Source organism: Pocillopora damicornis, chromosome 1 (assembly GCF_964200805.1).
Source record: "Pocillopora damicornis chromosome 1, jaPocDami1.2, whole genome shotgun sequence".
Lineage (NCBI taxonomy): Eukaryota > Metazoa > Cnidaria > Anthozoa > Scleractinia > Pocilloporidae > Pocillopora > Pocillopora damicornis.
Genome location: NC_142670.1, coordinates 13826589 through 13839684, shown reverse-complemented (window position 1 = coordinate 13839684; position 13096 = coordinate 13826589). Strand labels below are relative to the sequence as shown.

At 39.3% G+C, this 13096-nt stretch overlaps 1 protein-coding gene across 1 annotated transcript; it reads right to left on the bottom strand.

Moving 5' to 3' along the window:
* Nucleotides 1-308: 308 nt before the first annotated feature.
* LOC149052164 (uncharacterized) lies at nucleotides 309-12905 on the bottom strand. Its single transcript, XM_089180327.1, has 13 exons — nucleotides 12896-12905; nucleotides 11032-11253; nucleotides 8786-9179; nucleotides 7876-8479; nucleotides 7555-7719; nucleotides 6283-6408; nucleotides 5772-5957; nucleotides 5229-5468; nucleotides 4260-4988; nucleotides 3696-3950; nucleotides 2910-3204; nucleotides 2296-2421; nucleotides 309-1996 (listed from the first exon to the last, which is right to left on the bottom strand). Exons 1-13 carry the CDS (start codon nucleotides 12903-12905, stop codon nucleotides 309-311), a joined length of 5040 nt encoding a protein of 1679 aa, XP_089036453.1.
* Nucleotides 12906-13096: the final 191 nt, after the last annotated feature.

Sequence of the window (13096 nt, the reverse complement as noted above, 5' to 3'; positions counted from 1 at the left end):
GTAAAATCCTTAAACTCCGCCCCTTCCCCAAAGGAAAGAAATCAACAAACGCTGTCCCTGATAGATTTAATTCTTCTTTATTTAGACCTTGATTTTACTCGATAGTAAAGTGCAGCTTGATTATTCAATCAGCGAAAACTAGAAATGCGTTTAATTCTTAAATTTAATTATAAAGAAAAGAACACATTTAACACGTATATGTGCGAAGCATTTCAGCCATTTGCCAGTGATCACGGGGTACTGTAGACTACAGTCCCGATCTTTCAGTCTAATTCTCAAGTATGTGATCTATTCCTTTCACCATTTATCTATTTCCTCTCTTTAGAAGTCACGGCTCGCATTGTTTCCATTAGATAATGATATTCTTCGTCCTCTTTTGAGAATCCCGCCATAACCCTATCAAGCCGCTGAAACAATTCATACCCTCTTTTCTCTAATTTCCGAAGATGAGAGTTAGCGACATCCTCTTGAAATCGAACTTTCTTCCTTTTTTTACCTTTGCAGTGTTCGTCATGGCTAATTCTTCCCAGTGTTTTCAAGAATTTACTAATTCCATCGAAAAATGATTTTCCTCTTGAGTATTTCGGCTGTTTTTCTCCTGGTTCTTGGCCTGTTTTTTCCCTCAAAGCTTTGATGGCCTCACTGATTTGGTCAAAGTTGATTTTTGAACTCTTCTTGGAATCAAGGGTAATGCTTCTATCTACTGCTTTTTTTTCTTCCGTGTTTGATGCTTGCGAGACTTTCAGTTGTCTCAGTCTACTGCTGACAGTATCGAAAAATGTGTTCCGTTCTTTTGAGCCTTTGCAACGAACCTCATCAACGAGCTCGTGCAACTTACTTTCGTTCGCGGTATCCTTTGCATCCAGAAGTGCATCGTTTATTACGCCGATAAAAAAGTTCATGCAGATAATTGTTAGGATGAAAAGAATAGCAAAGACGAATATCTTAGCGTATGTGCTGTTTACCTCTGCTAATTCACTGATTGGTCTGGCTTTCACTCTTCCAAGAGTCAGTTCGAGTTGGAAATAAGCTGCTTTTAGCACTGAGGAGTAGCGCTCAGATCCAGTGCCAAACATCAATACACCGGCGGGAAGAAATGCCACGAAGAGAATCAATAGGACAATGCTAAAGGATGAAAGAGATTGTGCAGATATCGTCAATGCTTTGGAGAATACAGCAACATGTTTATTGAAGCTAATGACTCGCAAGAGTTTTGCAGTGACGATAAACATCAGGATTCCAAGTACAACATTTTCTGCTTCATGCCAAATGATAGCTCTTTTGAAACTTATATTTGCATAACTGTTTTCTTTTAACCTTGCCCATGTTGAAGAGACTATGATTTGTTGTTTTATGTACAAAACCACGGCCAACACGGAGAAAACAACCTGGGACATCTCCACCCAATTCCACACGGACTGGAAATACCGGGAACGGTGATTGTAAAGCTTGAAGCATTCTCTTCCCAAAAACAGCAGAACGGATACAGCGTATAGTAAAATGCAAATCAAATAGAACTGATATGAAGCTGTGTTTGTAGGATCAAGAGAAAGAATTTCAGTTTGTGCCAAAGCTTCTTTGAGTCCTGATGCCTCAACTTCGTAAAAGTATGTGGCAACACCTAAAATATTCACCGACGGGTTAAACACGGAAAACTGTGCGAGAACCACCCGGGTTTGCCTGTCAAGCCAACCGTTGTTTTGCAAAGTGGTTACGGCTTTGAACCCCATATGGTTCTTGTACCTGAGGTCTGCTACAAATCCTCCTCCACGATAAAATGAGAACTGTCCCCACTCTGACCCGCTATCACTTTCTTCCGCATTTTGATATCGCCATGGCTTCGGGCAAAGTCGAAATAAATCTTCGTCTCTTGTAAAGTTGTCGACAAACCTCCAGCCCGGTTCATAGAAAGCGGTCTTGTCTTCGTTTGTTTCCGAATATCCTTCGTAACATTCCTGGAAAGTTGTCTTCATGTATTTTAACACGTTGCATGGTGCTGTAAGTTTAATAAAAAAAAGGGACATTTATTAGAAAGTTTGTTTTGGAACTAATTCAATCTACAGGTATAGCACATCTCCCATATTCTTTATCGTGTAGGAAAATTTAGTTAAAAACCAGTTATTCAGTTGTGCCCGTTTTTTCTCTTTAAAAGGTGTATAGACCAATACAAAATAAAGTAGAATATCAAAATCTTGACAACGTATGCCTAACACTTTGACAGAAAAAAAATTATATTTTCTAGGAGTCTCCTTTAGGGTGAGTTAGACTTAAAAGTAAATAAAAGAAAGGACTTACTCGATTTCACTCTCAGTTGCCTTAATCGAGCCATCCCGACGAGAAGAGAACGTTTATTACCAATGTACATTGTTTTCTTCTCTTCCTGACCGTTGTACCATCTATGTATATGATCTTTAAAATGGACTAAATAAAAAGAAAGTCAAGAACGGGAGATGTGTTAGTCGGATTTCACGAACTGGGATGGGGGCATGACTCGCTGGGGGATCAGGAACATTTAGAAACAGGTAAGGGAGCCAAGCCATTATGATGCAAAGTCTGAGAAGAATTGATACAGATTCTAACCAAAATTGGAAATTTGATCATAACAGTTGTTCTATACACAAACCACGGACTTGAAAAGTAGCAATAATTCCCGATAAAGAAAAGAGGTGTTTACACTTTGGAGGATACGTTTATGTCGTGAAAATAGATTTCAAATAGGGTTTGGCAATCCAGAATCAATCGTTGGGTAATATCAGTCTTTTAACGATTTCTCCAAACACAATAAATGTTACTCACATTGTTAAAATTGGGCAGTCCATCTCGAATTGATCTGGTCATTAAGTAGCGATGGTCATTTCTGTTTCCATAGCACACTACCATTAACAAGAAAACGAAAACCAAGTAGATACCCAACTCTGTGAAATAACGTGACAGGTTCTGTTTCTTGGCCTGGCGTTTCCTCATCTTTTCTACTTCCGCTAATTTCAACGTCCACAGCCTTTGTTTTGAGCAGCCGCTTTCAACTTGATTAGAGTCTTCACATGCAGGTACTGTTGATCTCTTCGCCTTCATCTTGATAATGGCCGCCAAAACTACAGCTGTAAAGAACACTTTAACTGGTTCCATGATTGTGACATCTTGAGCAAAGGAGATAAGCATTGAGGACAGCCACTGCTCACTGACACTCTTTTCCCAAATCAGGCTCTAGAAGATTGTAAACGTAGCAGAAATAGCACAAGAACCGAAAAAAAAGAACCACGCGATACTTTTGATTAAATTAGCTTTATAGCAAGGACTGTTGTTACTCGAGGACTTTTTGGACGCTTTTTTAAATAATAGCACTATAAGTATGTTTATTGGTGCCACAATGAGCGCACTTTCAATACCAGTAACTACTTGTCTCCACGAGAATTTCAGCGGTCCAACTTGAATAGGTTGTTCATATTTGCCTTGGAGCTCATAAAACATCGCGTTTTTCAAACATGGATGTCAAAAGCACTGAAAGGCAGCAAGAAACCCGCTGTACTCTTGAAAAGTGACTTCTCTTTGGTTTGGCAGCAACTGATACCCAGATATGTAGCTCCGTAAGCCCTCTCCACCAGCGTCTTGCAACCTCACTGGCAAAGTCCATTTGAGATACCGTTGCTTGAAACATTCATTCCGTCTCTGCGCTCAAGAGCAAACCACTGACTGACCATAAATTTCCAAGACTGATTGGATTGTACGTCCCGAATGAAAATTTCCTCTAAAAACCACGAAGGACTGTCACCAAAGTTGTTATGACCAATCTTCACTTCTCGAATTACACCAAGAGATTTGTTAACATACAGTACAAACATGGTCGAGTTACCACGAGAGAGGATAGGATTCGGTTTAACCAAAAGACTTCCCCAGAAGGATGTCAGGTGATTGCAGCTGCAGTTAATAAATCTGTCCAATGCTCCTAAAATCTGGAATTGTCCAGAGAGAAAATCACTGTTTCGGTTTTCAGTGCTAATGATGCGTCTTGTTCATTCAAAGGTAATCAAAGGTCGTGATTAGCTACGAGAATAATTTTATTTTTTGCGATGGAAGACTACACACGGGCTCGACAAAGTTTTGTCTTCTAGACTTTCAGTTGCCAAATAAGCGAAGATGATCACAATGGAGCACTCATTTTTCCACAATTACGTGAAACCCACGAATTCTCTGAAAAGTGTCTGAACTAATTCCACATTATAAAAATTATTCGATAATGTTAACACTTTACACCGACTCACCCGACAGCCTTTTGTTACCCACATCTCAACTTTCGCTGACCAGTATACACAGCTACCGAAGGTCACCCTCAGAGTATAGTTCTGATCGGTTTTGGAATCATAAGCTGGTGTCACAGATGCAGTTTTACTTATGGGTAGGGTAGGTGGGGGATCTTTGACTTCGACGCAAGAGCGCTTTTGCCGTCCAGCTGTAAAACACGATCTTTTCTTTCTCCTGTGTGGGGTGGTCGTCGTGGCATTATAGTTTTTTACGCCCAGAAAGTATTTTCCAGGATGCTTGGCCAATGTTGCTATTGGGGTAGGTGGGTTCGACGAGCATTCTGGTTTTCTCTCCTTTTTGTCATGCGCACTTGCAGTCCAAACGCACTGTCCATTTTGAGAGATTGTGGCATTAAGATCGTAGTTTCGAGTCGTTGGCCGTTGACCAAATCGCAAGTAAACAAATAAATGTACAGTTGGCTCTTGGGGTTTGACTTCTACCTGTATCAGAGTGTTTTCGTACTTGACAGTTATCTCGTGGAAACGTAAATCGTCATCCGTCGTGAAGTACCATAGCTCCTTGGGCATTGTCCGAGGTTTTGATGGAATAACGATAACGATGTCTTCTGGTAGACTTGAGACTTCCAAGAGCTCGCTTTTATTGCCCTTTAAGTCCAGAAATAGAACCTCAGAGTCGACTCGCTCCTTGGTGCTGTCCCAGGTGTAGGGGTTGAATGACATTGATAGCATCTGCAATAAGAATAAATCAAAACTTTTTGTTGACTTTAAGGAATTGAGGATTAAGAGACATGATAATTATCGCTAACTGACCATAATTATGGAAGCCAAACGAGAAAAAGAGTTCAGGATGCCTAACAAAGACTGTACCTTCCAATGCGTTTGGTCTTGGGTTATCAGACTTTCCGAAGTCACCCACGACTAAATGGATTTTGACATGCGCTCGTTTCTTATTTTGATGTAATCCCTTACCTGGGTGTCGACAAAACTTGTTCTGTTCCTTCCTGTGACAGGCCATGGTGGTAAAATGAAGCTGCCACTTCCACCCTTTATCTGCAGCCCTGCAAGTTTATTCGGGCTATGTCGCCCTAATGTCATGTTCAATTGACTCGTGGAGATCGATATCATGTTTTCACCCGGGACTCTCAGGGCAAACAATGCGTCTGCAACTTTTCCCAGCACTTTTAGGGCAGTATTAGCAGACCTCTCACCCTGTAAAATGAAACAAAACATCACGAGCAAATAAGTAAAAATAACAAATAAAAGCAAAGCTAGACTAACAAAAAGAGCTTAGCATGGAAAATTACAAAAAAAATTAATTTTTTGAGGCACTTGTAAGGTTTGCGACGACCTATTGTAAGTAGCGATAATGGCAACTTTATTACGTAGTTTGACAGCGGCACTAGCTTGACACGCAATATGTCAGTTAAAAATGAGGGAAGCCGACTTAAGTGCAGCTTGAAGTTTCATATGTAATTAGATTTCGCTGTTGGACTACAACAGCTAACAAAATACCTGCTCTTGGAAGCTTAAGATGGAATCTATTGAAGCCATCTCTGCGGATATCTTTAGCACACTTCGAAGACACCAAACTAAGTTTTCTGCTGATTGAGTGACTAAAGACATATCAGCAACGTCCTTCAACTGGACGATAGACCTTAAGAAGGTCGTTTGCGAATCGACAGGCGATAACGACAGTTCCTGAAAGTGCGTTATGAACAAACATGGAATTATTTGCTGCTCAGCACAGTACATTTCTATTTCAAGGAGCCCGGGTTTAGAGAGGTATCGTCGCCTTTAAACCATTTTTGTTTAGGTAAAGGAATTCTGAAACGCTTTTTGGCATTTTTTTCTCAAACATGTTTAGCCTGTGCATGATAAAACTAAATCAAGACAACCGACAGCACTGTAGAACTCTAGCTCATGAAAAAAGCAATCAATAATTTTTATGTCAATTGTGGCAATTTTATATCCCTCTACATGTGTGTCATTCTTCATGATAAACGATCGATCTTATTTTACCTACCAATGACTCGGGAGAGACTTTTTCTAAGACTTGAAGGGCAGAACCAATCACGGAGGAGCTTTGAAGCAGGTCTGCAGTGTTGTTTACCTTCACTGACATAATAGTTTTGATTACAAAATCTACAACCTTGAAATGCAATGAAGTTCAATCGCATATATGTTATTGCAAGAACCTTCTAGCATGCGAATATACGACAGCACAGGTACACAAACATAAACGTCTACACGAATACTGGAATGCACGAGTACACTACTATACGAGTACATGAGTGCATGCACGAATACATGAATAAATTAGTTCACATAAATACTATTTATCACATAAACTGCAGTGATATACAGGGATTCCCGGCCCTGAGAAAAGCCGTAATAACACACGTGAAAAAATATCGTATTTTTAACGTGTGTTGATAAAGCCAATCAGCTGCTGACACGTCACTCGCCTTTGGCGCCACTAGGTCTGGTTGATGAATTGAAGGCGAAGCCTTCACGATTCTCAATTAAAGTTGTTTGTCGGAGCTTTCTCGAATTATGGCGGCTAAAACACTAAAAATCCGTATTGCTGACAGACAGTGAGGTTGAAACTTTCTTAGAAGGGGAAGAAAACCAATATACTAAAAGAAAAACCGAAAGCTACATATTCAGTGGCTTTGGTGTTAGCATTTCTCCCGGCTGAGGATGAAAATCGACAACTGGAAGATTTGCCACTAGCCGATTTTGGCCGTTTACCTGAAAGACCTCTTCTGTCGGTAAGGACAAAGTCAATAACTAAGAATTTTGTAAATTGAAAATTACGACCATAGTTGTTTTTTTAATCATGATTCAACGCATTTTTCCATCTTAGGAGCTAGGGCCAACGTAGTATACGATTATTATTCAGGGAATGTCGATTCATTTATTTTAATTCATAAATGAAGTCGGCTTTTCTTCTCAGTAAAGAGCTATTGTGTTTGTAAGATAAACAAAGTAATTCATGGTTGCTTGTAGATATGGAATTTCTCTTCTCGTGTTCAACTCGACATCTCACTCTTTCGCTGCGCTCACTCGTGAGCTATCGAGTTAAAAGCTCCTAGAAAAGTTCCATATCTACGGGAGCATGTATTATTCTCTGTGTATTATTTGTAGTCTACTCAGTGCAATGGGTTATAAAAGTCATTAGTACCACAATACATTAACACACGTATGTGCAAATACTTGGATACGCAGAGATATCATTATGCTACCACACGAATAGTGCGTCCATGAGATATAAAACATTTGTAATTGCATTTACCTTGATTTTCTTCTCCAAATTCATCTTGGTTTCTTGTGTAACAATTTGAAGGACAGAGTTTGCTAATTGTGCCGCTTTTCCCAAGTCTCCTTTTCTGATGACTTCCTGGATCATGGCCTCCAGGCTTGTGATTTTATCTGGTCTTAGACTCTGGGAAGGTTTAACCTACAGAAAGAGCATTGGTCACTATTGGATAAGTTACATGTTTAGAAAAAGTTTGCTTTTTTACCCTCCGATGGCTAGCTGTCCAAAAATGACGAAATTATGTCAACAAAATTTCCCAACTACATCAATATTACAGAACCTACCAACTTAACATACCTGTACTGTTAGATTAACAGGAGAGGCAGAAATTCCGAAGTTATCAGTCACAACAACGTTGAATCTGATGGTATAGTTTTCTGCATTGTTCCCAGGCGGTATCCCAAAGGTAACTATGGAGTTGTTGACGCCATGATATAACACAGTGTACATACCGTTCTCTAGTCTATATTGAAACCGGTAGGTCAGAGGGTTGCTGTCACTTGTCCAGTTGATACAGCTCAGATTAAAGTGTGATTCCAAGGAGATGCCACTTGACGGAGTGATCGAACATGTCCCCCTTGTGGGCGGTAACGCGGTGGAAATGTCGTAGGCTGACATTGCCCATAAACCGTCGTTAGTTGTGATAAATAATGCCAAGCGGTACATATTTCCAGCAGCAAGGGAACCTCCATTTATAACCATGTTGCTTGCATTTAGAGGTGTACTTGTAATGAGTTCTAAATTATATTTTCTTTGCCAAACAGTGGACGTATTTCCCTGATATCGCTGGTAGAGTATCCACTCATATGAAGAAATTTTGAAGCACTGTAGTCCCTTGCATTCTGATCGGACAGTAAGTCGTACTGAGGGGCTGATTTTAGGCAGACAATTTATGAAACACCTAAAATAAGGAACGAATGTCGATTACTAAATGAGAATGTAGATCAATGTAGCGTAACTACGGCCTTGCTTGTTGAGAACAACGGTGGTCATAATAACTGCAACAGAGAAAGAAAGGCAAAATACAGCAGCACTTCGGGCAAACAAGACAAGACATCACAAACAAACAACAACAACAACAGCAACAACTTCAACTGAAGCAGAAGCAACAATAAGAAAATAGGAAAATAAATAGGGATATCAGTAGCAACAAAAAGAACAAGCAACAGCCACAATGATAGCATCGACAACACGCCAGCTTTCTTACCTTTGATATATTTTAGGGGGATCTCCATTCGAGAAATGGATGACTTGATAAGCGCTAGCATTGCGATAGTCTTTGGTCACAACCAGTCTAGCTATGTAGATCTCACTGTGAGAAATAGCCTCTGTATTCAAGTAAACTCGCACGCCAGATGCTCTTCTATTATATTGAAAAGCTGACTCGTTTACTGCAATAAAGAAGTCTCTCTTCCTTCCCTGCACAGAGGAGTAATTCCTAGTAATCTCACCATAATGCCATGTAAAGTTCATTCCCGATTGGTCACCATGTGCAGCCTCAGGGTCATATGAGAGTGAGCCATCCAATGTGATGTTTTCTTTGAGTCCTCGAATCACCTCAGCTCCGCCAGAAATGACTGCAACAAGGTCCTGCGTCTTACCTAAAAGGCGTTGTAACAAAAAGCAAAAGTTTGTTACTTTTTAAACTTAGCTTACTGTTAACCAGAATGGTTCTGCTTTGTCATCAGTGTGCCTCGACAACGATGAAGTAGCTATTGGAAGACACATTCAGATTGCTTTTCCAAATTTCCAACGCAACTTTTTTCTTTAGATTGGCATATAATAGTAAACAGAACAGAGTTCCTAAGATTTCTGTCATGGAATCATTGTAAAATTACCTCAAGAAATACCCCTTACTCAAAATGCTAAAGAGTTTCTCTTGTATACCCGTTTATGTTCGGTTATGAAACTAGCCACAATAGCGTTTTTCAGAAACACGAATTAGACTACTGGATACTGTCTTTCCCACACTTTTAAGACAAAGCCCTCGCGACAGAAAGGGGTGGCGTAAAAGCTGAAAAGATGCCAAGTGAAATCGGAAAAAGCCTAACTTTCGGAAAATAAGCAACCTTCAGTTGTTGATGATGATAATGAAGTCGGTGTTGGTAAAACTGTCATTGTTGTCGATACTGTCCATGTTGGTGATCCTGTGTAGGTTGGTGATGCTGTTTATGTTGGTGATGCTGTGTATATTGGTGATGCTGTCCATGTCGGTGATGCTGTCCATGTTGGTGATGCTGTGTAGGTTGGTGATGCTGTCCATGTTGGTGGTGATACTGTTAATGATTCTTCTGATGACGAAAGGATGAAAGAAAAACGAAATATTAACATTTATCTAATTAGTTTGAAAAGCCTCCTCTCTTCTTCGAAGACAATACCATACACGTCTTTAATATGAATATGAGACAATTTAAATAAAGGTTAATAGCCACTAATTAGTATTATAAAGGAATGGCGCACATATTGTTCGAAGTAAAAGAAATAAAAAGGTCAACAAGGCTTAGCTAATTCCATGACTAACTTTCACCAAAGAAGGCTGAGAGCCAAAGAAAGAGGGCTAACTACGAACTCTCAGCTCGTAAGAACATACAGGTAGATAGGCAACCGCTAAAAGGAAAGCGCTCGGCGAACAGTGTAAAAAAAAAAAAAACTGTGATTGATAAGCGCTAGCATTGCAATAGTCTTTGGCCACAACCAGTTTAACTATGTTAATATCACTGAGAGACAGCCTCTGTATCCAAGTAAATTTGCACGCCAGATGCTCTTCCATTATATTGAAAGGCTGACTCGTTTACCGCTATAAAGAAACCTCTCTTTCTTCCCTGCACAGAGGAGTAGTTCCCTGAGATCTCACCATAATGCCAAGTAAAGTTCATTCCCGATTGGTCACCATGTGCAGCCTGAGGGTCAAATGAGAGTGAGCCATCCAATGTGATTTTTTCTTTGAGTCCGCCAGAAATGACTGCAACAAGGTCCTGCGTCTTACCTAAAAGCCGTTGTAAAAAAAAAGCAAAAGTTTCTTACTTTTTAAACTTAGCTTACTGTTAATCAGAATGGTTCTGCTATGTCATCAGTGTGCCTGGGAAAGCTAAAGTAGCCATTGGAAGACACATTCAGATTGCTTTACCAAATTTCTAACGAAACGTTCTTCTTTCGATTGGCATATAATAGTAAACGGAACAGAGTTCCTAAGATTTCTGTCGTGGAATCATTGTAACATTACCTCAAGAAATACCACCACTCAAGATACTAAAGAGTTTTTCTTGTATACCCGTTTATGTTCAGTTATGAAACTAGCCACAATAGCGTTTTTCAGAAACACGAATTAGACTACTGGATACTGTCTTTCCCTTACTTTTAAGACAAAGCCCTCGCTACAGAAAAGGGTGGCATGAAAGCTGAAAAGATGCCAAGTGAAATCAGAAAAAGCCTAACTTTTGGAAAATAAGCAACCTTCAGTTGTTGATGACGATAATGAAGTCGGTGATGGTAAAACTGTCATTGTTGTCGATACTGTCAATGTTGGTGGTCCTGTGTAGGTTGGTGATCCTGTGTATGTTGGTGATGTTGTGTATGTTGGTGATGCTTTCCATCTCGGTGATGCTGTCCATGTTGGTGATGCTGTGTAGGTTTGTGATGCTGTCCATGCTGGTGATAACACTGTTAATGATTCTTCTGATGACGAAAAGATGAAAACAAAAAAGAAATATAAACATTTATCTAATTAGTTTGAAAAGCCTCCTCTCTTCTTTGAAGACAATACCATACACGTTTTTAATATGAATATGAGGCAATTAAAGTGAAGGTTAATAACAACTAATTAGTATTATAAAGGAATGGCGAACATATCGTTCGAAGTAAAAGAAAACAACAAGGTCAACAAGGCTTAGCTAATTCCTTGACTAACTTTCACAAAAGAAGGCTGAGAGCCAAAGAAAGAGGGCTAACTACGAACTCTCAGCTCGTAAGAACATACAGGTAGATAAGCAACCGCTCAAAGGAAATTAAAGCACTCGGCGAACAGTGTAAAAAAACTGTGATAAAATAGCCGAATGAAGGAATGAGACTTCTGACCTTAGAGAGTTTATTTATACATTTGCAAATAAAAGCGATGGAATACAATGTGTTCTCTGACCCTTAAAAAGCTAGCTTTTACAACAGTGGAAGTAAAAAAAATAAAGCATAAGACGCATAGAGCGTAGACACACTTTAAAATGTAGGCTTTTAGCCAAAGATAGGGAGATAAAGGAAAAATTCCTAAAAAAAAAATTCTCATACTATCAACTTTCTGACAGTCAAGTCAGCGTGCTATCAAAGTGTCTCAAACTCATACCAACATCCGGGACAATCGAATGTAAAATTAGGCGACAACTCATGCGAGATTTTGAATAATTTGGAAGACGAATGCGCCTCTACATCTTTCACGGAAAAACAAAGAACCACACCCTAAGTCGATCGAAATGTCCGCCATATTTGAATTAGATGCAACACGGTCATTTTATTATGTTCACTGCACATTTTGCATTGCATTAAAATTAGCTCCTACAACTTTAAGGTTCAAACGATCGGATATTAAAATAGAATACAGTAAACACAAAATTGATTCCCCTATGCGAAGAACACCTGCAAGTCTTTTGTATCCATTTTATAAAGTGATAATTTGCATCTATCTTATATGACATGAGTCATTTGCTCTTCAAAAAAGATAACACACTTCACATCATCACACGTTATTATCTAACAAAGCAATTGAACTGATGATTCTTTGTCATTGGTATTCACCATCATTTTATTCAAGTGAAAGGATAAATGAACTACCGGTACATGAAAATAACTGATGACCTAAAGTGTCAAAACTGATGTTACTCTTAATAGTGCTAGCAACAGAACCATATGTAACTTCCCTCTACTCACATGGCCAAAAGTTAGAAATGTATTTAATGAAAACTTTCTCTGAGATTGTTTTAAACATCTTTTCATTTATGCAAATTTAAGTGTAAACTTGATCCTGATTGTCAGAAGGTTTATATAAATTCTGTCTTATATATCACAAACTTTAGCAAAGAATGTTTTTATTACGCTTCTGGCGCCTTTTAAATTAATCGAAATAACATTAAAAACAACAACAACGACAAAAAATCAACTCACCCTTGGAAATCTCACAAATATAAGCGTGTTGGTTTCCCCTAGTACGAGTAACACCACCAAACACGCCCCGCTCGCCATTATCGTTCAGCTTGTACATGAAAGCCGCGTCGTGTTCACTACTTGGCTCCCTTATTCCCCATTTACGAATAGTCAGCGGTCTTCCACTCACCCAGGTCCATTTTCCGGCCTTTTTTTCTAAACCAATACTCCATTTATTTCTATAGTTCGTAGTATTTCGCCTTTGAATCTCGTCATTAATGAAATTCCATTCCTCTTCGGTTTCAAAGGAAACTAGGTCCCCTCCTTGCCTTTGGCAGTCGTCTCTGCTCCACTGCCAGGACCATCCATCCACAGAAATTAGGTACTAAGA

Bases quoted from the DNA above. Each gene is read 5' to 3' on its own strand.
- LOC149052164 (XM_089180327.1), bottom strand. The intron at 6,409-7,554 runs GTAAATGCAATT...TTGCATTTCAAG, and splicing joins ATTTGGAGAAGAAAATCAAG to GTTGTAGATTTTGTAATCAA. The intron at 5,469-5,771 runs GTATTTTGTTAG...TTCATTTTACAG, and splicing joins TCTTAAGCTTCCAAGAGCAG to GGTGAGAGGTCTGCTAATAC.